General features: G+C 54.5%; 1 protein-coding gene across 10 annotated transcripts in view; it reads left to right on the plus strand.

Annotated features, from left to right (window-relative positions):
- The window catches only part of DCTN1 (dynactin subunit 1), an 84,589-nt gene that overhangs the window by 52,740 nt on the left and 6,858 nt on the right, over positions 1–24,991 (plus strand). For 8 of the 10 annotated variants that reach the window (XM_055795341.1, XM_055795342.1, XM_055795343.1 and 5 more), the window contains 18 exons: positions 2,856–2,876; positions 6,242–6,430; positions 9,788–9,985; positions 12,539–12,743; positions 13,887–13,965; positions 15,322–15,481; positions 16,531–16,635; positions 17,278–17,469; positions 18,233–18,349; positions 19,567–19,719; positions 20,302–20,462; positions 21,435–21,603; positions 22,161–22,229; positions 22,851–22,913; positions 23,024–23,173; positions 23,671–23,832; positions 24,181–24,312; positions 24,586–24,714. In XM_055795341.1, coding sequence (XP_055651316.1) covers positions 2,856–2,876; positions 6,242–6,430; positions 9,788–9,985; positions 12,539–12,743; positions 13,887–13,965; positions 15,322–15,481; positions 16,531–16,635; positions 17,278–17,469; positions 18,233–18,349; positions 19,567–19,719; positions 20,302–20,462; positions 21,435–21,603; positions 22,161–22,229; positions 22,851–22,913; positions 23,024–23,173; positions 23,671–23,832; positions 24,181–24,312; positions 24,586–24,714 — 2,454 coding nt within the window. The remainder of the gene's footprint in view (positions 1–2,855; positions 2,877–6,241; positions 6,431–9,787; positions 9,986–12,538; positions 12,744–13,886; positions 13,966–15,321; positions 15,482–16,530; positions 16,636–17,277; positions 17,470–18,232; positions 18,350–19,566; positions 19,720–20,301; positions 20,463–21,434; positions 21,604–22,160; positions 22,230–22,850; positions 22,914–23,023; positions 23,174–23,670; positions 23,833–24,180; positions 24,313–24,585; positions 24,715–24,991) is intronic. The other 2 variants (XM_055795345.1, XM_055795346.1) reach the window with 1 other exon arrangement.

Genomic DNA, 24,991 nt, shown 5'->3' on the forward strand with positions numbered 1-24,991 from the left:
CTGCGTTGTGTGGAGCATCCCGGGATCCAGGAGAGCCCAAAGTTTTTGTATTAAGCAACTACGTAGTCTGGAGTCTGGTGGAGGTTCGAGCATCTGCTGGCAGCTCCCGAGCCGGGCTCCTGGATGCTCCAGGAGCCGTGACGAGCTCTGTGGTGGAGCCCTGCTGCCTCCTTCCCACACACCGTCTCCTCGCCAGCTGGATGCCGTACTGGAAGAGGGAGAAGTAGTGTCCCAGTCCAGCTGCCTTTCTGCCAGCCACTTGCAAGTGCTTTGTAGAGCACCCGGGTGAATTGCTGACATGAGGCGTGCAGTGCGAAGAGCAGGATGGAGAGGAGGGACGGCCAGCGCAGCAGGGAGCCCGGTCACCCTCCAGCTCTGCCAGAGTGCAGCAGAGCATCTCCCAACTCCCGCCTTGCCACAGAGCTGCTCACCCGGGGATCTTGGAGCTGATGCTTCAGCTTTTTATAGTCTTCACGTGATGTTACGTGGAGGGGGACTGAAATGGCCTTACACCTTATGCCACAGCAGGCATGGACCCAGGATTACTCTCTCTCACTTAGTGTGGCTAGCTTTTAGAGAAGCTCACCACGAGGTTTCTCCCTTTTTGATACGGCTTGTGTCGGGGAAGATGTTTGGCCTCTCTCCAGCCTGTTGCCCAGCTAGGGAAGGGTTCAGCGGTTGCTTGTTGAGTGTTTCCCCCAATGTCTGGCTGCCACGGCGGGCAGCACTAAGCTGTATTTCAAACACAGAGGCTTTGTTGCTGGTGCAAAACTCCCCAGTCCTTGGCTGCTCGTGTCTGCCCAGCACTGGGCTGCTTTCAGAGCTGACTGTGCAGAGCAAGCAGCAAGATGGCAGGGAGCACCGTGCCTGGCAGTGGGGGCTCTCTTGAGTTCCCCTGCTCCGTGTTGCATTGGAGCCACGTGGAGGCTTGGCTTGGTGAGGAGTGGAAACATCTCCCTGCGCCTGGCTAGCAGATTCCCTGAGGGAGGGTTTTTTCAGAGCATTTTTCAGATTTTTGGTGCCACTGAATACAATCTTTGTTTAGTAGGAATTTTGGGAAAGATGCTAAAGTACTCCTAAAGAGCTTATACCAACCACTGCTCCTAAGTCAGCCCTGTATTTACCTGCAGGGTTTAAGCTTTTACCATTGTAATTACATTTTCCTGGCAAATTGTGCCAAGATGATGATGTTATGGAAAATGGTTGTCTTCCCTCAGTATTGAAATGGGCCTCCTGTTGAGTGCAGCCTTGTAGAAAAGGCTGGAAATCAGTGAAATAGGATTTAGCCTAAGTAATGCTATAGATAATCAGCTGTTTAGAAGTGATAACCTATCCAGTTCTAATCTGTAATTTTTTTTTAAAAAAAAAGTAGCTGTAAGGCCTCTCAACTGATTTATCAAGGCCTTGGGTGGGAATACGACCATTGGTGCTGAATGTCAGAGAGAAGCTGCGGTGTGAGTGCGATGCTGCACCAGCCTGAGCTGGGTCTGCCTTTGGGTCACAGGGGCCGAGCGCTCGCTGATGCGCTTTGTACACCCAAATGTCTTGCTCACGACTGCATCTGTGGGTAGCATCATACGGCAGCACTTCTATTGATCTTTTCTGTTCTTGGTTACTTTAAGCTGTGGATTAGGTAATAGACTGAAAAATGAAGCAGAATGTGAAAAGCTTTAAAACACGTTCTGCTGTTTTAAAGCTGCAGCTGGAGAGCAGATGTCCCTGCCAGCGGCTCCCTCTGCCTGGTCCGATAGCTTCCAGCGCCCAGGCGCTCCATGCCTGCCCCAGAGTTGCCTGGCCAGCTTCCCCTGCGGCCAGCTGGCTGGCGAGCACACCCAGCCTCACTGGCACCTGTTGTTATATTGCTTATGGTTGGATTATTTGTTAGGAAAAATATTTATTGACTGCTGCAATAAGTGCGCAGCAGGGATGTGCCTGATAGACTGTGTGGCCTCCCCACCTTGTGATGTGTGAGTGCTGAGCTGATGACAGTTGTGTTCCTGCTATGCTGCATGTGCCAAGGGTGGGTGTATGTAGGGGGGTGGAGGGTCCTGCCTTGAAGTCGGTGGATGCATTTGTTTCCAGAAATGAAAAGAAAATGTGGAAGTGTTTGAGAAGAAGCTCTGTGTTGTCCCCACAAGTTTTGTGACTAAAGAGAAATAGAGCCCAGGGGCTCCAGCATCTCAGTGTGCAGCTGTTTTGGTGGTGCTCTAGTGCCTTTGGAAAACCAAAGGGGTGAGGGGAGGGGAAAAAAATATTTTAGTAATAAAGCCCCTTCAATCTCACGCTCAAGTGACCTCTCGGAAAGGCATGTTGAGTTAAATCCACTCCATGTCAGCGGAGCCTGGTGAGCCCTGAGCAGCTCTACGGTAAGGTGGCAGCAGTGTCCAGGCTGACCTGGGGCAGCACAGACTTTGCCTTTGAAGCTAAAGGTCTCTTAGAGGTAAAAGGGGCATCTGCTGGGGTCAGGGGCTGGCCCCAGGTGGGGGATTCAGGGCATCGGCCTTCTCCCTAGCTTGATGGTCCTGCCCCTTGCTAAAGGGGGAGAAGCGGGGCTGGAGCTCGATGAGCAATCTGTGGTCTAGGGGAGAGAACCTGGCCAGGAGGCTGAGCTGCTGCCGGGCTCTGTTCCTCTGTCTCCTCAGGAGCTCTGCTAGCAGGGTTCCACCTGGAGCTGCCCTGGGAGTGTGGGTTAATGAGCTCATACACCTATGCCATGCACACTAATTGCCATCATGTCTTTTGTTTCCTTTATCTTGTTCTCTGCTGCATCTGCTGCTGCGGTCTGTATCTCTGCTCCTGTCTGTCCCTGTATGAATGTCTCTCCTCCTCTGCCTTCTGCTCCCGTTGCTCTCCAGACCAGCGCCCGGCGGCCCAAGGTGAGCAGCTGCGGTTGGGGGGCACTGAGCATCCCCTCCACCTTAAATGCAAACACATTGAGTGCTAACCCCAAAGCGCGTTTTCTCTTGTCCTTCCATCCCATTGTGCAGAGCCCAGAGGGGCTCACAGGAGTGATGCGCTCCTCTGGAGCGTGTCTAAATCACTGGGGATGACCTACCAGGGCAAAAATCTCTAGAAAAGCTTCATGCTCTTAGCCAGAGCTCATCTGACGGAGCGGAGCGTAACAGCGGTGTAGCAATTCCCAGCCTGGCTGGCCAGCAGAGCACGCTGCTTGCTGTCTCTTGCTGTCGGTGCTTGCTTCTCGCTGACTGCTGTTTCCTGGCTTATGTGGGGTGCTTTTCAGTGTTACCTGTTGGGGGAGAGAGGTGAGAGCCCAGAGGTGTCATCCAGGACTGTATTGATTCCAGCACAGAGATCGCTCATGTTTGGACATCTGCCCCTAGCCCGCAGAACTTGCCTTGCCAAGGGGCATGTGGTTGGAGGAAAGCAAACAAGGGAGATAAATCCTTGAAGAACTCTATAATAGCCAAGTTATAGTTTGTAAATGGTGAACAGTCTTTTTTCTTCTCTTCTATAAAGGTACGCTGCAGGGAGGGTTTTATTTTCACTGGCTTTACAACAAACTCAAACCAGGGCAGCAGTGAATTCATTCAGTCCCAGGGCAGCTGGGATCCTGGCTGCCAGGCATGTAGCTTTCCCCTCCGAAAATACCTTGTTAACTGTCATTTTGGCACTGTAGGGCCAGAGCCCAGGCTGAGGTAGGACTTCATGGGGGAAAGAAAAAGTGTGACAGAAGTATATGAACACAATGCGAGTAGGAGAGTCCACCACTCCTGTAGCTTACGGTTTCCCCTGTGATGTCTGTTCCCCAAACGGTGGAGACATGGCAAGGCTTTTGCTGTGAGTCTGTCTGATGCATTTGCAGTGAGGCAGAGAAGTGAGGTCAAGGAAAGCGGCTTCTGCATACTGGTATGGATTTTAAGCCAGTTTCCAATCCTGACTGGGAGCTTACCCTTTACCAGGACAGGTCCTGGGAGCTCTCAGTGGATCACATACCACTGCCCTTGGTTTGAATGGCGTTCTTGTTCTCTGCAACCTGTGCTGGAGAGGAGTGGCGGGTGGATGTCCTGGGTGACCTCTTACTGCTTTGGCCTCTCATCTATGCTGGGCAGGAGCTGGATGGAGCTGAAGATACCCCTGCATGTGCATTGAGATTGGAGCTGTTGCCCATGTTGATCAGCTGCTCTGGCGCTCTGCAGCGCTGCCAGCTCTTCTCGAGCTGTTGCATCCTGTTCTGGTTGGGCTCACAGATGTGTGCACATCAGATGGAGTCAGCTAGCAGGCGGCTTTCTCTGGCAGCTTGGACCTTCCTGGCTTCCTGGGAATGGATTTTTCCATAGGAACCATTAGTGCAGGTTACCCAATAGCTGTGCACAGGGCTCTGGGAGATGCTATGCTGCGTTTTGTCCCTTTCTGAAGGAAGGTGCATCCCTTGGACCTTCCCTCTGGCCCTGACTGCCAAGGCCAAGTTGTGGGTCTCCAAAGGTTTCTAGCTCTTTGGAGGCGATAGGCAGTGGAACCGTACCAGGTGTGTCCCTGGCGATGCTGCTCTGTCCGCACAGAAGCTGAAGGCTCACTCTGTGAAGGGTTTTTAATCTCCAAAGCAGCAGGAACAAGAACGATGTCCTTGTTTTTTCCTGGAGATAGTGTGTGTGGCTTGGTGCCACAGAGACTGTTCCCAGCCTGAGGCTCACACCTTCCCTGGGAGAGCTGGGGATTGCACCTGGAAGGGGAAGGCTCAGCTGCCTGCCTGTCTGTGGTGTGTGTAACCTGTTGCAGTCGAGTTAGCTCAGGTTTGCCTAAAGTAAGCTAGGAGACAGCAGAAGGTCCAACTACAGCGTGGCAAGTGAGCACCTGGTTTCTGCATCCTGCTGCTGCTTTAGCAGGTGGGTACAGCGGCGCAGATGCTGCAGCTGTCTTGGCTGCGCCCCATGCATGTGCCCAGCCAGCCTGGGGTGAGCCACACACCTCGCTAGCTGCGATGCACCAAAAAGGCACTCTCAAGGAGTAAAATAAAAAGTCAGGAAATGAATTTACGCAGTGTTAGATGCCACAGAGGTGACTGCTCCAGAAATACAGTGAGGAGAGCAGCACAGGTTTCTGAGGTTCCCTCAGACATCGGCTTCCTTTGGTCCCATCACCTGGGTGATGCGGCCAGCCTTCCTGCTGGGTTGCCAGCCAACAATTAACAGCCTTATCAGTGGTGACAAAGCAGCACTCTGCTACTCTGGTTCCTCCACGCCTCACTGGTTTTCACTGGAATTGGGTGCACTCTTGCTGCTCTTTCATTTTCTTTTGGTGCTTCATCCCCGCAGCTGGTGTAGTTGCAGAGAGAAGGTGCTGGCTTGGGCGCCTGCCACAGTGTGTCCTCAGCAAGCTGCTGGTGGCACTGGCACACGTGTACCACAGCACCTGACTCAGGCTCCTGCAAATGCTGAGCAGCAGATGTGTCCCATCATGTCTCCAGATGTGCAGGATGGACAGGGGCGAACCCCCCCCCTCCCGTCTCGGTGTGCTCTGGAGTTCTGCTGTCTCATCCCCTGGAGCTGGAACACCAAAACCTCTGCCAGCACTGCCAAGGCCCCCGGTTAGTCCCTGCTCTGATCCCCTTTGGCATGCTTGCTGGATAGGCAGGGTCTGCCCTTGTGTCCCAGGACCTCAGGGTGTGAGCTGGCCTTGCTGCAAAGAGCAAGGAGAGGGTCTGTGTCTGCAACAGCAGCACAGATAGATACGCTAGCACAAGGCAATACATAAAATACAAAAAATACAAAAACCCCACCCAACCAAAAAATAAAACAGCGGTGCATTTGTAGGGAGAGGCAATCTTTTATTGCCCCTGGTACTGCGGGAGGGAAAAGAGGGACTCCTCCCGTGTCAGGCCTGAAGCAGGGCTTGTGTGCTCAGAAAAAGATCCATTTTGGTTTTTTTGACTATGTCAGTGGTGTAATAATATTTTACTTTCTCCTTCAACAACTGATTATCTGTGAATTTTGGCTGAGCCAGCAGTAGTGCCGGTCCTTGGCACGCTGCAAGTCTGGGTACAGTGAGGGCATGGATGCACTCCAGCCAGCAGAGCTGTTTTGCTGTTGATGTCCCAGCTGTCACCATGCCCTGGGTTTCCTCAGTGCTGGAAATGTGAGTCTGGAAGACAGCGGCTGACCTGGAGGAACATGCAGAGCTGAAGCAGTGTTGAAGAGTACAGGGAGATGGACTGGTCGTGGAAGTGTTGTCTGCCTTGAAATGTGGCGATCTGACTTTGTCCCTTGACCATGTTGTTTTGCAGCCCACCCGGACCCCCAGTTCTGCAGCATCCAGTGGCACGGCAGGGCCCTCGGGCTCAGCCTCCGCCTCCGGCGGAGAGATGAGCAGCAGCGAGCCCAGCACACCTGCTCAGACGCCACTGGTGGCCCCGGTTATTCCAACTCCCTCCCTGACCTCTCCAGTGGCGCCTCCAGTTCCCTCGCCCACTAAGGTAAGCTGTGCCCAGGTAAGCTGTCGGCTCTGCCTGTGTGGAGGGTGGTAGCTCCTGAGGGGAGGAGGAGGAAAAGGGGAGCAAGAGGTCCTGTGGTGGATGCTGGTGGTCACTGTGCAGGGCTGGCACGACCACCCATACGGCTGTGCCGGGCTCAGGACCGTGCTCTGTGGGAGCAGAAGAGCAGCCGGGGGACAGAGGGGAGCATGCATGGCTTGGCGGGGAGTTGGCTAAGGGCTAACACGGAAGCAGATGCACCGAAGCTGGAAAGACGCTTCTGAAGGGGTGAATGCTGTAGCTTAACTCTCTTCCCCACGTACGTTCTCCCTTCCCGGGTCCCTACGGGATACACGTGGCATCAGAGCAGCTTGGCAAGTGAATGTGCTGGGGTCGAGGCTCTGAGACGGAGCTTGAACCTGCCCGTGAGGGGGAAGCTGGGCCCCGTTGGATCCAGAGCAGACCCTGAACTCTGTCCACTCCATTCACTGGTGCTGGGTGACCCGGAGCTGGGGAGCCCTGCGGTGGCTGCATTTTGGGGATCCTCCTGCCTTGAGATACAGAGACCACTTAGACCCAAACTTGGGTGTTTCTAACAATTACATCAAGCAGAGTTATTCCATTTTTTATGTTTAAACTAGTTTTTCATTACTTCCGTCCTGCTTTGTATTAATTAGTTAAAATTGGAGCTTGTGAAAGATGTGGGGCATGAGGGCAGAGAATTAATAGCATGAAAAGACAAAAGAGATTGCTTGGAGGTTGTGTATTGAGGAAAAGGCTGGAAAAGCCACCTCCTGGTGGGAAGAAGGGATGTCCCCATTCCCCCGAGCTGCCGGTGAGGACTCTAGTAATGGGTTTGTGTAACGGGTGTAAAAAAGGTTTGTTTGATAGTGCTGGTGGCATCTGTGTGTCCAGGGCTGAGAAAGTAGCAGAGGAGAAATCTGTGTGGTTTTCCTATGCTGCTTGACATGGCATAGGATTTTTTTTCAAAACCTGCTCCTTAATGTCACCCAGCTTTGTGATGTTAAGCTTTAGTCCGGAGGCTGCTTTAACCCTGTGCTGCTGCCAGATGAGGGGAGTTGCGTTCTCTTCTCCTGCCCTTGCTGGCAGCTGTGTGCCCAGGAGCTGCTGTGCTGGCGTCAGCCTTTCTCCCGCCACGGGAGCTAATCTGGCCAAAAAAGAGCCAGCAAATACAGGATCAGTTTTCCCCAGTGGGAGCACACCGGGGAAAACGTGGATGCTGCTGTGGGATCAAGTGGGCACTGGTGAAGAGCACAGGGCCATCTCTGGGGGTTGTCTGGGCTATGCTAGTTAAAGACGGAGTCGCCCTGCCCTTGGCATGGGCTGCGTGTGAGGGAAGGCAGGACTGTGGAGTCCAGATAGCGGGGGGAGCCTGGGCTCTGTTGTACAGCACCCATGGTTATGCACAGACTTTTTAGAAGATGGGACCTCGCATGGAGCTGGGGTTTTCTTTAAATGGCACGGACATTGGGCTTTCCTCAAAGGTTGCTGTGAGGGGAATGGGGCAACAGATGTGAGTGGCAGCCCGGGACCTTCTGTCTGGTGTTAGGGAAGGGTCCTCACAGTGAGGGTGGTCAGACACCAGGATGGGTCTAAAGGGGCTGTGAGACCTCGTCCTTGGAGGCAGCCAGAGCTTGGCCAGACGAGGCCTGAGCAGCGTGATCCACTCAGCACAACTGAGTGGGGAGGTGGGGCAGAGACCTCCACTCACCTCTCCCAGCCTCAGTTATTCTTCTGTTCTGTAAAACACGAGTGTACTTCAGATGTATGGTTTGTGTTCAAGACAAGCCACTGACTGTATTCTCTGTCTCCAGCTCAGCTCGGCAGTGCCTCAGTGTCTCCATGAAGGCCAGGTGACCACGAGGCTCTGGTTTGATGAGTGTGCATGCAGAAATCGCCCCATCAGCTCCAAAATGGGGAGCTGAGGGTTTTGCCTCAACCTAACTCACTCTGCAGTAGCAGCTGGCATGGGGCTGTGTGATACCTGTGTGACTCTGTGCTCCTTGAGTGTTTCCCATCCCGCACAGGCAGCTCTCCCGTGACAGCATAGCTGTTCAGAAACACAGTGCCAGCCTCACCTGGGTTTTAAGGCGAGCCAGGTGTGCCTTTTCCCTGTGAGCGCAAGAGGCTTGTGCCAGGGAACTGTGACAGCTGGGTGGGATGTGACCCCCCCGAGGGCTGTGTTTGCATCTTGCGGGAAATCTCAAGCCCGCATCCCTTTTTCATGCCCTGGCTTTCATTTCAGCCCCCATTGGCTTTGGTCTCAAAATAACGCTGCAGGACCCAGCTGCAGCGCCATGTCACTGTGCAGCCGCTTCTGGACCATTGCTACTGGTGTTAGTGTCCCCCTCGGGCTGTATCTTTTACTACAGGTAAAGGTGTCATGATGGAGCCCATCTAACACAGCCCAAATGTGCTTGGAGCAGAAGGGGGCAAATTCAGAGGGGTGCTGGTCAGCAGCCCGAGGCACCCACCTCTGTGTGTGTAACAGGATAGAAAAGCCTCGGGGAAGGTCTGGGGTGCACAGCAGAGACCATTTAAGGATTCACTTTGCCCAAGCAGGAGGATTTCCGGCTTTAGGCTTGTACCCGGCTCGCCCTTGTAGAACTGCCTGGGGTCTGACATGCCACGGGTTACAACAGACACCGACCCCCAAGTGGGGAGCGTGGGGCAGGCCCCCTGTACAAATGCCTGCCCTGCTCTGTGGGGTGGGGAAGGAAGGGGGGGAGCAGCTCACACGGAGCGCAGTGAGCTTGCAGCATGAATGTATGTGTGAGGTGCACCCTGCGTGCGTGTGCCGGCATTCTGAGTTACACGCTAGTAACTAAACCCACTGGCTGCTGGAAGTGTGTGCCATCTTGCACGTTGTTTTGATAGAACCATTCTGTGAGATCTGGTTCTGTTTATGGGAGCGTGTTTCTTGCATGCCATCGCTCTACTCTGAGCAGGAGCAGAACAGTTACTGAAGGGTGAACTTGGATGAGCTAGCGGTGGAGGTTTTTTATTTCTTTTTTTTTTTTAAAGGATTTAGGCATCCGTAGATCCCCGTGAAGGCAAAAGCAAGGTGCTGAAGACCTTTTGCCAGCCAAAAAGTTTTTGTCTTTGTGTCAAGGAATATATATCACATGTTGTATGTGCAGTAAAAATCAGATTAAAATGACAGACGGACTCGGTAGCTACAAGCGTAGAGCGATGCGTTCTTCTAAAAGAGCTGCAGTAACGATGCCAAAATACAGGCTAGCTGATGGGTTGTGTTCTCTGTGTGTTAAATTAATGTATCTGGAGCTCTCTCCAAAGGATGTTGCTGCTCCTTTTGGTAATTCCTCTTTGATCTTGTAGGAGGAGGAAAATTTACGCTCTCAAGTCAGGGACCTGGAGGAGAAATTGGAGACTCTGAAGATAAAGCGAAATGAAGACAAAGCAAAGCTTAAAGAGCTCGAGAAGTACAAGATCCAGCTGGAGCAGGTACAAGAATGGAAGAGCAAAATGCAAGAACAACAGGCTGATCTCCAGAAACGTTTAAAGGAGGCCAAAAAGGTGAGCATCCCTGAGCAGCGGGGCAGCTCCAGTCCTGGGGCGTGCATAGGGAGAGGGGATTCCAGGGCTATTTCACTTGCTGAAGATATCTGTGGGTTTTTTTATGAAATACCAGCTAGCTTTAAACTGCATGCTGTCCTGGCTCCTGTCTTCTGAGTACGTGCTGGGTCCTAAACCGGCCTGTGACCTCACATATCGCCGTTCTCTCCAATGTAAATATTGGTTTAGGTGTTGAGCTGCCAGCGCCAATCCCAGATACAGTCAGAGCACCCTGCACATTTAATGCAGCATGCGAGCGTGGGTGCCGACTGCCGCTGGTCCATCGTGGCAGTAGCACACACAGCTTGTTCTGGAGCTGAAGCCACAGCTTCGTTCTCTGACCACTCTAGATATCAGAGCAGACAGAGCCTTTGGATGGACGTTGCACAGTCCTGCAAGGGTACCAGGGATGTTGTGCATCCCAGGATTTGCTTTTTGCTGCCTGCCTGTCCCCTCTGTCAGACAGCCTGGCCTTTGCAGCAGGAGAACTGACCTACCCCTGAATGGATTCTGCTCTTAGTGCCAGTTTCAGCCCTGTGCAGAGTAAGAGAAGTTGATGTTACAGGTGGTTTCCTTTGATGGGGACGAAGAATATGGTAGTTAAGGAGCAAGTCACGCATCTCACCTTGCAGGATGGATGTCCAAGTGTGGCAGCAGCCATGTTTCTCCACTTTGATTAGCTGTTACAGGTCTGCCAGCGCTGTGGGAGGGCACTGCTCCAATCCCAAACCTGCTGATAAACTGCTGATCCCACCTTCAAAAGCTTGATTAAAACTCCTGGAGATCTTGCAACTGACCTCAAAAACCAGTGGACTCCAGCAGCCTTAAGAATCTTCCTGTATACTGAGGTTTCCGATCCACTGGATGAGCCAGCCCCGTAGGAGGAGGCTCATTGGTGATGCTGCGGGATCTGTTCATCTCTCCTGATGCTGCCTGCGCAGGGCTAAGCTTTCCCACTGTCCCAATGCCTGAATCTCTTGAATGATTTTTAAAACTGCCACACCTATGTGGTGGAAGTTATTTTTTTGCCCTGCACTTGTCCTTGACTCCCCAGTGTTTATGAACAGCAGCTTGTCTTTCCTCTGGCTTGCTTCTGCCTTATGTTAAAGCAGCACGCTTGGGAAGCGAGCAATCTGCTCCTGGATAGTACTCATGGCTTGAAGCACTTACATCCCAACATGGTTTCATTTTAAATACAGCATTAATATAAGCTTGTGTTGTATGAGTTGATAATCAGCATCAAGTCTGTTTGGGAATTGGGCTGAAGCAAGCTGGAACATCTTAGGAGCTGCTTTTAAACAGTGATGACATTATCCCATCCTCTGGAGCCTCATCTGAGCTGAGCGTGACGGGGATCTGGGAAGGCTGAGAGGGATGCAAGGGGTTGTATCCATGCGTGTAAATACCTGGTGGGGGAAGTAAAGAAGACAGAGCCAGACTCTTCTCCCTCGTGCCTACTGAGAGTACAAGAAGAAGGGGGCACAAACTGAAATATAGCAAATTCAGTTTTAACATAAGAAAAACCTTTTTCCTGCAAAAGTCGTCCAACACCAGAGCAGGTTGCTCACAGACATTTGGAGTCTCCATCCCTGGGGATGTGTGAGGCGTGACCAGACTGGGTGCGGGGCAGCCAGCTCCGCGGCCCCTGCCTGAGCAGGGGTTGGAGTAGAGGCTCAGCAGGGCTCCTAGGCCACCTCAGCTGCTTCCCCCCCTGCCCCGGGGACAGGGTGTAAATGGGTGCTGCCTTCCCTGTATGCCTCCTGGCCTGCTCTGGAGTGGGTTCCTCTCTCCGGTAGCTTCCTGGGGGGGGCGGTCCTGACCCTGGCTGTCTAATGTAGGCTTCAGTTTGTTAAAACTCATCTCCCTTTAGCTAAACTAACACCTGCCCTGCAGGGCTGGCTGGTATGAGTCACTGCCAGCAAAAGCCACGGGGCTTTGCAGCTAATGGACCTTAGCCTTGCTTGTTAACAAGAACATTTCTCCGGTGGCAGCTCTGCTCTTGCCGAGCCCTGCCTTGGGGTGTCCTTTGAAATGCCTGCAGCAGGCTGGTGCTTTCCCTCTTCCCTTTCTCCCCAGGGATGGGTTACCTGCTCCTGGCAGCCGTGCCAGCTGCTCCCAGGCAGACAGCAGGACTCCAGGACCCAGGCAAAGGAGCTGTTGCTTCTCTCTACCCTGGTTTTTCAGGGTGGATTCTTGGTGTGTTTCCCCAGTGATTTATTTGGTTGTCTGCTCCAGTACAAGCCTGTTTTCTGTCTTCACATCTGCCTCTCCTCACCTGCAGATTGTTTTTCTGCTGGGCTCTTCTGTGGGTGGGAGAAGGTGTGGAGCAGTGGAGAACTCTGGCAGCATTCGTCCCCTCTTGGCCCTGATAAGCTGCTGTTAATTGCACTTGATCCTCCTTTGGGACAGGCATGAGAGGCATAATTATCCAGGGCTCGTTGTTTGTGAGAGGGGTCTCTCCATCGCTGGCCTTGGGCTTCCAGGGTCTTCTCAACCATATGTGCTTGACCACAGGAAGCCAAAGATGCCCTGGAAGCCAAGGAGCGCTACATGGAGGAGATGGCAGACACTGCTGATGCCATTGAAATGGCCACCCTGGACAAGGAGATGGCAGAAGAGCGAGCAGAGTCTCTGCAGCAGGAGGTGGACTCCTTGAAAGAGAAGGTGGAATATCTCACGATGGACCTAGAGATCCTGAAGCACGAGATTGAAGAGAAAGGTGGGAAGGGGTCAGCTTTTGGGTGGTCTCAGCCTGGGTCCCACTGCACAAGGGAGCTCCTCAGTGGGGAGAACACTTGACAGCTTCGGAGCAGTGGTGCCTCCTCGCCGCTGGTTGCGGTGAGGCTGAGGCTTTGCCTCTGCGATCTCCCCCGGCAGCCTGTGGGGCTTTCTGCTCTATCCCCTGCCCCCCAGCCCCACTTGGTTGGCGCAGGTACAACCGTCACACGTGGGCAGGCCAGCAGCAGCTCCGCTGCGTCTTCGCTTGGGTCCCGGCCTCACTGGGAGGGCAGAGATGGAACTGCTGCATTTTCGCATCTGAGGACAAACGCTCCTGTCCTAAGCTTAGAGGAGCTCAGGCTTAGTTTTAATGCTTGTCATTTTCCCTGGGGACAGTGGATCCCACCCCAGAGGTGTCTGACTGGGACAGACTTTATGTGGGAGTTTGTTACTTACTGATCCAACCTCCCAGCTTTGCACTGAGCACAGCTTCAAAACCAGTGCCTTACCCTTGCTTTTATTCCCCCAGGGCCTTTTAGCTCTTGGTATTCAAGGTGAGCTTTAAAAATTACACGCAGCAGGAGGTGAGCCAGCCATTAAACATTTGTAGTATTGGCATTCACCTGAAAACAGTCAAACCCGTAGAAGCAGCAGCTGATGAGGCAGGCAGGCTGAGGGATGTGACAGAAAGGTAAACATTCGAGGGACTAGGAAAATGTGGAAAGGCAGGAGTAGTCTGTGGGGGGATGTGGAAATTAGGAGCAATGTCTTTGATCTGAGTTTCCTTTCACTGAATTGAGAGGACTGGGAGGGCTGAGAGCTGAGAGCGCCCAGAGTATCCAGCAATACATAACTGCCCGAGCCCAGCGTCTGCTCGGATGCAGTCTGCGGGTTGGTATGGTGGTTTTTCTTCTGCACTAACAGGCTTTGGTGGTGTCAGGGGAATCTCTCGGCCTACGAGTGCAGTGTTATGTGCCAGGCTTCAGTTTTGCTCAGCTGCAGGAGAGAGATGGACGTTTCCCCTTGGTGTGGCGTAGCTGTTCTGTTACTGGTGTTTGTAATGTCACTTAGCGTTAAGAGAACTGAATCTGTTTAGCAGCTGCTATTTCTGCTCAAGCAGAATAATGCTTCCTTTCTACTGCAGGCTCAGATGGAGCAGCATCCAGTTACCAAGTCAAACAGCTGGAGGAGCAAAATGCGAGACTCAAGGAAGCTCTTGTAAGGTAGGAGACCACTTGTGCTCCCCAAAGGCTGGGATGCTGCTGATGGAATTCCTTCCTACAGCATCCCATGCTCTCCTTAGTCTTAACAGCAGCTTGTGTCAGAGCGCTGACCCAAGTACCTCTGCAGAGCAGCCAATGTAACACATGCTGGCTGGTTTTGGATTGTTTTGGAGCTCTGGTGCTCATTTAAGATGCAGCAGAGAAGGGAGAATCTCTTGTCACCAGACACCAACGTAGATTAGGAGAAAATGAGCCACTTCAGAAACCTTGTGCATTTGTATTTCTCTGTGCAGCACAGCTGCAGGTTTATTCAGACAGCCTGTACAGTTCTCCACACGCCTCCTGCACAGGTCCTGCTTCAGGTTTCTTGAGCCTGTTCAGCACCATGACCTGGCTGTTGCCTTTCCCTGGGGAAGCCCGTCTGCCAGGGGCTTTGGGGCTCTTCTTTATGGAAGCTGCATGTGCTTGGTGTAGAGGTTCAGGTGGGGTCCCTCGGGTAGGCACACCACTGCTCGCTGTCCCGCTGCACTCCACTGGTGTGGCCACGGTTCAGTGCCTGCAGGGTGCTGGGTCGCCCTCGGTGCAAGGAACAGCCTGTGCCTACAGGCAGTTGTTCGTGTAGGCCAGGAGCAGGTAGAGGCGGTGGAAGCATCCCCTCCTGAAAGGAAAGACAAGAAACTGCCTTGTAAGGACCTCCAGACCAGTGCATGTCTGAGTGGGAGGCAGAAGGAAAGTCCAAGTGAGAGGAACTCCCAGTGCTTGCGCTCCCTGGGCAGAGCCAATTCGGGGCATTAGCAGAGCTGTTCACACGGGGGCCTTGGTATACGCATAAGCAAAGCTCTGTTCTCTGCATGTCGAGGCACCTGTCCTTGTCTGTGCTTTGTCTTTTTGCTGCTGCTGAGCCCCTCTTTTACACTGTGAAAGGCTGTGAATGTCTTTTTTTTTTTTTCTTTGCCCACTGGGTTCTTCCTTTCTGTCCTTTAGCCTGTCCCATTTACAGCAATTCTTTCCTGCTACTCTACGCTACTCTGTTGTCTATTTTTCTACATTCTCCTCTTCCATTCTCTCCATCCCCTATCGCTCTCATTCTTTCAAAGGAAGGTGCTGTCTCAGGCACTGATTCAGCCCCATCCCTTGCTGTTACTGAGTTGTTCTCTGGGGATGCTGCTCCTGTCCCCACCAGGGAGAGGCTCCAAAGATGTTCTGCTCGTGCTGCCAATGGGCAGCCAGTGCACGCAGGGGGTCTTGACTCTGCTGGTGCTCACCAAGAGTAATGTCTGGGAAGGGAATGGCTTCTCTTGCTCTGGTACCTGGGTCTCTGCTGGGCTTGTTGTGAGTCTGGTTGCTTTGTCAAAGGATGCGGGACTTATCTGCATCGGAGAAGCAGGAACACGTGAAGCTTCAAAAGCAAATGGAGAAGAAAAACACAGAGCTGGAGTCCCTGCGTCAGCAGAGGGAGAAGCTTCAGGAGGAGGTGAAGCAGGCGGAGAAGACGGTTGATGAGCTAAAGGAGCAGGTGAGCCCGGTGGGGGAAGGGTAGGCAGGGAGGAGAGGTTTGAGGCCCTTTGGGGCATTGAGCAGCTGCCATCAGGCCAGCTTGGCGTCACCTGCTGGCACAGAGCGCTTTCCATCAGTTACTCTTGGAGAGCCACGCTCGGTGATACCACTGCAGGGACTGATACTTCGTGGTCCTTGTGCAAAAGCAAACCCCGTTCCAGCAGTGGAACTGTGCTAGGCTCTGTTTGGCCGTAGGGTGGCTCTGGAACACAGGACACGGCTGATAACGTCGTGCTTGCCAGGGCTGATCTGTGTCCACTGCTTGCTCAGTGCTGAGCCATCATATCTTCCTGCCTGGGTGATCCTCATGAGGCTTGTTCCTGGCCAGGCTGAGACGTTGGTGCAGGTGTGGGGCAGCCCTTAGGAAGCCCCCAGGAAGGGTCTGCCTTCACTGCAGAGCAGCCTGTGCAATTCCCCTGAACTGCTGTTCCGGGGGGGAACTGGCCTCGCATGCTCTGAGCATAAATTAGCCTGCGTTACGTAGGAGGTGGGCTGTTAATAGAGGTGATGCTTCTTAATGCGGAGAGACTGAAATGCCCATTCCTCCTTTAATACTGTAGGTGTGTAATGACTCGCCTAGGTGCCCAGGGGGGACAGAGCTTGGAAAGCACTGTCAGAAGTCTGCAAAGACTTGCCCTGAAGGTCAGCATCATTTACACTGACCTGAAACTGTTCAGCCTTGTGCCCTCATGCTGCAGCTAAAGAGCCCGTAGCATCTCTAAGAGCCAAAGCCAAGCCTCTTTTTTCACATGCCTTTCCTTCTGGGGCTGCTGGCTGTTCTGGTTTGAGTTGTTGGCTCTCCTGAGGGACACTGTTCTGCACTGTCAGGAGGGAGCTTATGCACTGTCTGGCAAACCCTCGACCTAGGATGGAGACACAGAATTTATCAGCCGTGTCCCACAGCTTGGCAGAGTGATCCCACAGTGATATAAAAGGATTTTTGAGCTGCTTGCTGCGATGTGTTGAGCTCCAGGTTGGAGTGTGGTGTGATGTGATGTGTGCTTGCAGGTGGATGCTGCTTTGGGTGCTGAAGAGATGGTGGAGACTCTGACGGAGAGAAACTTGGACCTGGAGGAGAAGGTCCGGGAGCTGCGTGAGACTGTTGGGGACCTGGTAAGACGATTCCTCTGGCGTAAGGGCTGGTACTGCAGGACTTGCTTGGCTTCCTTCGTGCCTGGTGTGTGGCTGGGCTGGTGGGAGGATGTCGTGGTTTAACACTGGCCAGCAACTGAGCTCCACACAGCTGCTCGCTCACTCCCCCCGGTGGGATAGGGGAGAGAATCGGAAGGGTAGAAGTGAGAAAACTCGTGGGCTGAGATAAAGGTGTTTTAATAGATAAAGCAAAAGCCACACGTGAGCAAAGGAAAAGAAGGAATCCATTCCCCACTCCCCATGGGCAGGCAGGTGCTCAGCCATCCCCAGGACAGCAGGGCTCCATCATGTGTAACGGGGACTTGGGAAGACAAACACTGTGACTGAGTGTCCCCCCTTCCTCCCTCTTCCCTCACAGCTGCCTGCCTGGCAGTGAGGCTGCCCAAGGCACTGGGAGCAGCCTGGCAGCGGTGCCAGGGGGAGCTGGGGAACCTCTCCGCAGGCGTTGTGCTCAGTGCCGCTTCCAAGCGGTGCACCCTTCTGCTCTGCAGAGCAAGCCCCTTGCATCCCAGGGTGCTCCTCTGCCCTGCTCCAAAAATGTCCAACTGCCCTCGCTTGCTAAGCTGTGTTGTAACCAAGTCCGTGCTGCCTCCTCCTTGCCAGGAAGCCATGAACGAGATGAATGACGAGCTGCAGGAAAATGCCCGGGAGACGGAGCTGGAGCTACGGGAGCAGCTGGATATGGCAACGGCACGGGTCCGCGAGGCAGAGAAGCGTGTGGAGGCTGCACAGGAGACTGTGGCCGACTACCAGCAGACCATCAAAAAATACAGAGAGCTGACGGCACACCTTCAGGTGCGGCCCCTCGATGCCCTCCGCGTGGCAGTGGGGTAGTGCCCACCGGAGCCGTGCTGCTCTGGGAGCCCACTGTGGCAACGAGGAGACCAAGCACGTGTAGGCAAGAGCATTCCCAGAGGTGATCCCTGGGTGTGGGGACAGCTGCCTCCAGCTCTCCTGGGAGAGGGGCATGGCAGAACACAGATGGCTGATGCCCAAGAGCGGGTTCCTCACTGACCCTTCCAGGGCACCTCCAGCAGTGCCAGACTACGTGTGCTTCTCTGACCTCTGACAGCCCTGCCTGTCCCTCTGCCTGTGTCCAGACAGGGCTTGCTGGTAGAGCCCCTGCTGAAGTCAGCGCTGTAAATACTGGGGAACACGTGGCTGTTTCAGCCTTGTACTGTGCTGTGCTGCTTGTGCTCCAGGCTTGGGAACCGAGTCCTGGAAAAAACAGAATAGTGTGGGGTTGTTCCAGTGCTGGGCTTGGTTCTCCTGGGCTTTCCTGGCAGTGAAAGGGGATGGGTAATGAGTCTGTGTGGATTTCTTGGCTTTAACACAGCCTGCTGTCAGCCGAGTGTTTGGAAAGCTCTTGCATTCCCCTTCCTTATTTTCATCCATCATTGTGCATGTTGCACAATGAGCCCCCGGTCCTCCACCCTGCCCTCCCGGAGGAAGAGGCATTGGGAGGTTATGTGTGGGTGTGCTGCAGAGGGTGTGGGATTACAGATCTCCTCTGTGCTGCTTTTCTGTGTGTCTCATCACAGCTTCTTTCTGTGCTCAGGACGTGAACCGGGAACTCATGAGTCAGCAAGAAGCATCTGCTGAGAAACAGCAGCAGCCTCCTCCTGAGATGTTTGACTTCAAGATTAAATTTGCGGAGACAAAAGCCCACGCTAAGGTAGGGCCAGCAAGAGAGCTGTGCACCAGGCGTGTGAACTGAGCAGAGTGCATTCATTCCCGTGTGCAAGGCTCCTGGAACAGCAGTGCCGAGACACGGCACCGGCACGTCAGTGCCAGGCTCAGGGTGGGCATTCCCCACATGTTGGGGCTGGCTGTGAGCCACAGCTCTCAGAGTTGGCCTGCAGCTCTCGTGCCAGCCATGGAAGCAGGCAGAGGCAACTGTCAGGAGCTGGGAGGAAGATGGGGCATGGAATGGAAGGGAGGAAGCTACCAGTGTGTGACGCACTACTGTCACTAGTGTGCACGTGGATGTGTGCAGGGAAGGCTTGATCAAGCAGACCAGTTTAATCAGGAGGAAAAACAACTCTGCCTTTGCTCCTGTGTGGTTTCTGTGCCAGGGGGTTGGCATGGGCTGTGCAGAGACTCCCCTGCTCCGCTCCTGGCCAAGCTGCAGCCAAAAGGCCCTGAGGTTCTTTCGTTGCTGCTGCTGCCTGTCAGTGGAACCAGGCTCTTGCTGTACCCAGGGTTAGACCAGAGCTCCAGACCAGTCCCTGGGCACCTCCACAGAGCACCAGTTGGTAAAAGAGTCATAGAATCACAGCATGGTTTGGGTTGGAAGGGACCTTAAAGCCCACCCAGTCCCACCCCCCTGCCACGGGCAGGGACCCCTCCCACCAGCCCAGGTTGCTCCAAGCCCCGTCCAGCCTGGCCTGGGACGCTGCCAGGGATGGGGCATCCACAGCTGCTCTGGGCAGCCTGTGCCAGCGCCTTGCCACCCTCACAGGGAAGAATTTCTTCCTAATATCTGATCTGAATCTCCCCTCTTTCAGCTTGAAGCCATTCCCCCTCGTCCCATCGCTACACGCCCTTGTGAAAAGCCCCTCCAGCTTTCTTGTAGCCCCTTCAGGCACTGGGAGGTGCTCTAAGGTCTCCCCGAAGCTTTCTCCTCTCCAGGCTGAACCACCCCAACTCTCCCAGCCTGTCACCCGGTGCCTCTGGGCACTCCAGCCTCTGACCATCTTTGTGGCCTCCTCTGGACCTGTTCCAACAGGTCCATGTAATAAGAAATGTTTCCTGTGCCAGTTGGGGAGTGAGGCATTAGCTGTGTTCCAGGCGGGAAGAGGTTTTGACTTTTTAAGATACCACGCGGGCTGGGATGCACTGGGCTGGGGAGGGAAGCGAGCAGGGGCCGCCTTGACCATGTGTCTCCTGCAGGCCATCGAGATGGAGCTGCGCCAGATGGAGGTGCAGCAGGCCAACCGGCACGTCTCCCTCCTCACCTCCTTCATGCCCGACAGCTTCCTGCGCCACGGAGGGGACCACGACTGCATCCTGGTGCTGCTGCTTATTCCTCGGCTCATCTGCAAGGTGGGTGGGTGCCCCGGCTCCCGCCTGCCGGGGGGCATTAGGCCTTGTCAAGAGCTTGTGTTAATTCTTACTTTGAAGCTCTGAGCTGGGGCTGTCTCCTGAGCTGGGCTGATGGGGCTTGGGGTGTCATCCTCAAACTCGTTGTGCTGTGTGGGCTAGCCAGGAGTTGGTGGCTGCACCTCGGCTCTGTGGGAAATACATGGTTTCATTCTGTCCCAGTTGAATTTGGGATTTCGAATGTTTACTTGTTTGAGTACTTTCAAAATTGTTTGGGAGAAGGGAGGAGGAGGAAGCAGGAGTCCCTGGTGGTGGGTCAGTGGCTGGAGCGCTCAGCGATGGTACCGGGGGGTCAGGCCTGGCAGTTTGGACAGGGCAGGCGCCTGAGCCTCGGTGTCTGGCAGCACTGCCTGGGGGTCTGGTGCTTGGCTGTCCCACTGATTCCCCTTCTGCGCTGCAGAAATCTTTCCCAGGCAAGTTTGCTTTTTTTGGGGGGGGTGTGGAGGTGTTTGGCTGGTCCGTGGCCAAGTGGCACAGACCAGAGCAAGCACAGGAAGACTGAAGGTGTGCCCTCTTCCCCCACAGGCTGAGCTGATCAGCAAACAGGCCCAGGAGAAGTTTGATCTAAACGAAAACTGTGCGGAGCGCACCGGCCTCCGGGGTGCTGCGGGAGAGCAGCTGAGCTTTGCTGCCGGGCTGGTCTATTCCCTGAGCCTGCTGCAGGCTACGCTGCACAAATACGAACAGTGAGTGCCCAGCCCTTCTCCTCGCCCTTGCTTCCCACCCACTGTGCCGCCTGGAAGCACAGAGGACCTCTGCAGCCTCGCAGCAAGGCCTGGTCCCTCTGGAGTTAAAGACATTTTGGCAGCTGGGCTAGAAAAAAAGGCTGAGGGATCCCATTTATTGCCTTGTGGTAGGGTTATTCACCTCTCTTGTAACTCTCTCTGTTTTCCTAAGAATTGACACGTGAAGGGATCCAGTTCTCTAGCACGTGTTGCTTATTCTTCAGCTGTGACCGTGTTTTGAGGCCAGAAGTAGCCTTGGTGCATTGATTTTTCCATCTGTCCCGCCAGGAGATGCATCACAGTCACTTGCTGAGCTTGACTGTATTTGGGATTGCCTCTGGGCTTCAGTCCCCAGGAGCAGGCTCACCTCTGCAGCCTTGTGCCCTCCCCATGAGTGCCCAGGGCTGAGTCCAGTGCAGAAGGTTTCGGGCTCCGTCAGCCTGAACCCCTTGGTCAGTGTGAGCCCGCTGCTGGGCAGGCTGACAGCACCGAGGAGCCGGGGCTTGCCTCCCACACTGGGGATCCCTTCGGACACCGAACGGCTGTGGCTGGGGAGGGTACTCGCCTTGAGGCTTGCTGGGCTTTGCTCCCAGGGAAGTGGCTCAGTCTGAACCACATCCCTTTGCTCCCGCACCGGCATGGCTGAAGAACTCGTAAAGTCTCCTCCTGCCTCCAGCACTGCTTTCTGGCTTAGAGCCTGGAGTGCTTTTCTATTCTGGGGCTCCCTTTCCTGTAGCTCCCAGGCAGCCTTGTTTTCTACAGATATTTTTTCCTTCCTTAACTTCTCTAGCTGCGGTGCTCCTGGGGGTCCAGCTGGTGCTCCTGGGGGTTCTGGTGGTCCAAGATTGGCACCCAGAAGCAGCCCTCTATTGATGCTGTCTGGAGTGTGTGCCTGTCCCAGTCAAGCCGACAGTGTCTGTGTTCCCTAACCAGGGCCCTGAACAAATGCAGTGTGGAGGTGTATAAGAAGGTGGGGATGCTGTACCCCGAGATGAGCGTCCATGAGCGCTCGCTGGACTTCCTGATTGAGCTGCTGCACAAAGACCAGCTGGACGAGACTGTCAATGTGGAGCCGCTGACCAAAGCCATCAAGTACTACCAGGTGGGTCTGCAGAGCCAAGAGCGACGGGCTCTTGACCAGGCTAGGCATGTTTCTGACCAGCAGGGTGGGGAACTGGTGCAGCCCCACCAGTGTGTGCCATGGCTGGGTGCCCTTGGGTACGTCGTTCACGTTGATAAGCTGTGAATAAGCTTGTTGGTAGCACTTCCCTTTGCATGTTTCTCACCTCCAGAGCCTGTGACTGTGTTGCCTGGGGGCTGTGTTCTCTGCTCTCCATTCCTGGGAGGAGGCAAGCAGAAAGGATGCAGTCCTCCCATCCTGTGTTTCTGTTAAGAATATTCCTTAACAGTTTCTGTAGCTGCATGCTGCAGACCAGGATTGCTGACCTTTTGCATTAAGGGCCACCAGCTCTTGCAGAGGGCAGAGCGTTCGGTTCTGGTGGGGGTCACTGCAAGAGTTTTCACTTCCAGTTAAAAATGAGGCTAAACCCTCAACGTTTGGTATTTTTATGTTACGCGTTTCCTCATTTGGTTTGTTTGCTTGCATGTGCAGAAGCATTTGAGGGGTGCTGATCTCTGCCACTCTCTGTCTCCACCTAGCACCTGTACAGCATCCACCTGGCTGACCAGGCTGAGGACTGCACGATGCAGCTGGCCGACCATGTCAAGGTGAAGCGGGGAAAAAAACCCTGACTCTTTCTTTCCTGTATGTTTTCTGTCTTTGCCCTCTCTGCGTGAGTCAGAGTGCCTCTTCTCCCCCTTGCCCCATTGCAGTCACTTCTCCCCCTTGCCCCATTGCAGTCACTTCTCCCCCTCGCCCCATTGCAGTCACTTCTCCCCCTCGCCCCATTGCAGTCACTTCTCCCCCTCGCCCCATTGCAGTCACTTCTCCCCAGCTCCTGCTGCCAGTGGTGGCACAGAGGTGATGAGGGCTCCCAGATCAGGGAAGGGGGAATAAGATGTGGGGCCATTTGCCCTGCAGACATCTGGGTAGAAAGTCAAGAGCAGCAGGGAGAGTATGGAGAAACTCCTGTCTAAGAGGGAGTGTTGTACTGCCCCGAGCTTCTAGGGGAAGCACTGGTGTCCTGTGCTCCATGGAGTAAGCCAAAAATCAGCTGAATGCCTCAGCCTGTTTTCCTGCTCCTGTAAATCCTGGAGTCATGGCAGGGTGGTGTACAGAGAGTCCATCCTGAAATGCCTGAGACCAAAGCCCTGGTTTACCCTGGAGCAGCTCCCTTGCCTGGTCTGTGCTTTGCCCCAAGCTGATGGTACCTGGTTTGTGCTCCGCAGTTCACCCAGAGTGCCTTGGACTGCATGGGGGTGGAGGTGTGCCGGCTGCGATCCTTCCTCCAGGTAGGACATGCCCAGGCTGGCTCCGCGGGGCTCTAGCGAGGGTTGTGCTGGGTTCCGTTCACCGATGCTCCCTCTGTCAGTTATACTGAGGTCCTTTCTCTGCACCCCAGGCTGGGCAGGAGGCATCCGACCTTGCCATCCTCCTCAAGGACCTGGAGACCTCGTGCAGTGACATTCGCCAGTTTTGCAAAAAGATCAGGCGCCGCATGCCTGGGACGGATGCTCCAGGTATCCCTGCGGCACTGGGCTTCGGGCAGCAGGTGAGCTGGCTGGCGGAGCGGGGCACCCTAGCGCTGCCCAGCATGGGGCCATCTTAGCCACACATTGGGAGCTGTGGGCTGTACTGGGCATGCATCAAATGCTGATGGATCACTGCTGTCCTTGCTGGCTCCAGGGAGGGAGGGTGCTGGTGTCTGTGCCCTGCTTGCGCTGAGCAGCAACCCACTGCTCAGGCAGAGGAAAAAGGTGTGAGCGGAGGTGGGATGTAATGTCTCTGGGTGTTGTGCTTCTAGTTGGGATGGAGACATGGGCTTCATAACCTGCTTTTCTCCAGTCTTCAGTTTCTTTTTATCTTTTCTGGTGTTTCCCATCTTCCTAGTGATGCTTCAGCAGCAAGTTACAGTCCTAGCAGCCGTTGAGACTAGGCTGAGGCCAGCGTTGTGCAGCCAGGAGCTTCCCCAGCGCCAGGGGAGCGAGCTGGAATGCAGCCCGTTTGTCTGTGCCTTTCTCAACCATCCTGCTTCTGCCCCACTTCCAGGTGTCCGACACGCTGCTGGACTGCCGCAAGCACCTAACATGGGTGGTGGCTGTGCTGCAGGAGGTGGCCGCTGCTGGGGCGCAGATGATTGCTCCTCTGGCAGAGAACGAGGGGCTGCAGGCGGTGAAGCTGGAGGATCTGGCCTTCAAAGCAAGCGAGCAGGTGGGAAATACCTTTCCGGACTGCTCCCCCTTCCCTGCTGCAGCGCGGCGCGGCCGGGACCCATCTCACTCCAGTGTTACGGACCTGCCCTTGAGCAGCTCTGGATGGGAGAGCCTTGTGGAGGCTGGGAATGAACTCCTGGGAATATGGCCAAATGCCAAAATGCCAAAGACTTTGTGTTCCCCTGCTCTGTGCTGTCATTCCCCCCGGCTGGCTTTGCTCCGCAGCCACGCAAAGGGACTGCAGCCTCAAGGCCTGTGGCATGTTGTGGGGAGTCAGGAGGGGGCTGTAGTGGGGGCTGTCAGCCCAGCCCGCAGCTACCTGCCACTTTCTTCCCATGCTTTGCAGATTTATGGCATGCAGGGCATCAACCCCTATGAGTGTCTGCGTCAGTCTTGCAGCATCCTCATTGCAACCATGAACAAGATGGCCACAGCGATGCAGGAGGGAGAATACGATGCGGATAGGCCACAGTCCAAGGTGGGCTTCAGCTGGGGCAGGGGCCTCGGGCACAGCGGGAGCATCTGAGCTGCTCTGTAATCTCCCACGGTCCTGCTGTGCCCTCCCCTGGCAGGAGACTGGCTTCTGGGTGCGATGTGGGGCAGAGAGCTGTGGAGGTGCAGCAGCTGCCTGCAGGATTTGGGGAGGCTGGGAACGGTCAGTCCCCTTCTTGCCGCATGGACCCATCTGCAGTTACTGGAATTCTGCATAAAATACTGATTTTGTATCTTGTTCCTCTGGTCTCCGTTGCAGCCCACCCCACCTGCTGACCTACGGGCAGCAGCTCTTCGGGCAGAGATCACTGATGCTGAAGGGCTGGGGCTTAAGCTGGAGGACAGGGAGACAGTCATCAAAGAACTGAAAAAGTCCCTCAAGATCAAGGTAAGCAGTTCTTCGGTTGATCTCTGCCTTCCTGGCTGGTCAGTGAAAAGATGTTTGCTGCTGTAGTGGTCGTGTTCGTGCTCCAGGTGATTTGTTGCATGTGGAGCCAATGGTCCCGAGTCCCAGGCAGATCTTCTCCTGGAAATACCCTTCCAGCTGCCAGGGAGGTGCTGCCTGCCTGGTACCTCCCTGCCAGGGACTGGCCTGGCCTTTCCCCCATGCCATTCTGCGACGGCGAGTAGTGGTGCTGGGTGCCTGTGCCTGGGTGCCAAGCGTA

This window comes from Falco peregrinus, chromosome 2 (genome assembly GCF_023634155.1).
Source record: "Falco peregrinus isolate bFalPer1 chromosome 2, bFalPer1.pri, whole genome shotgun sequence".
Lineage (NCBI taxonomy): Eukaryota > Metazoa > Chordata > Aves > Falconiformes > Falconidae > Falco > Falco peregrinus.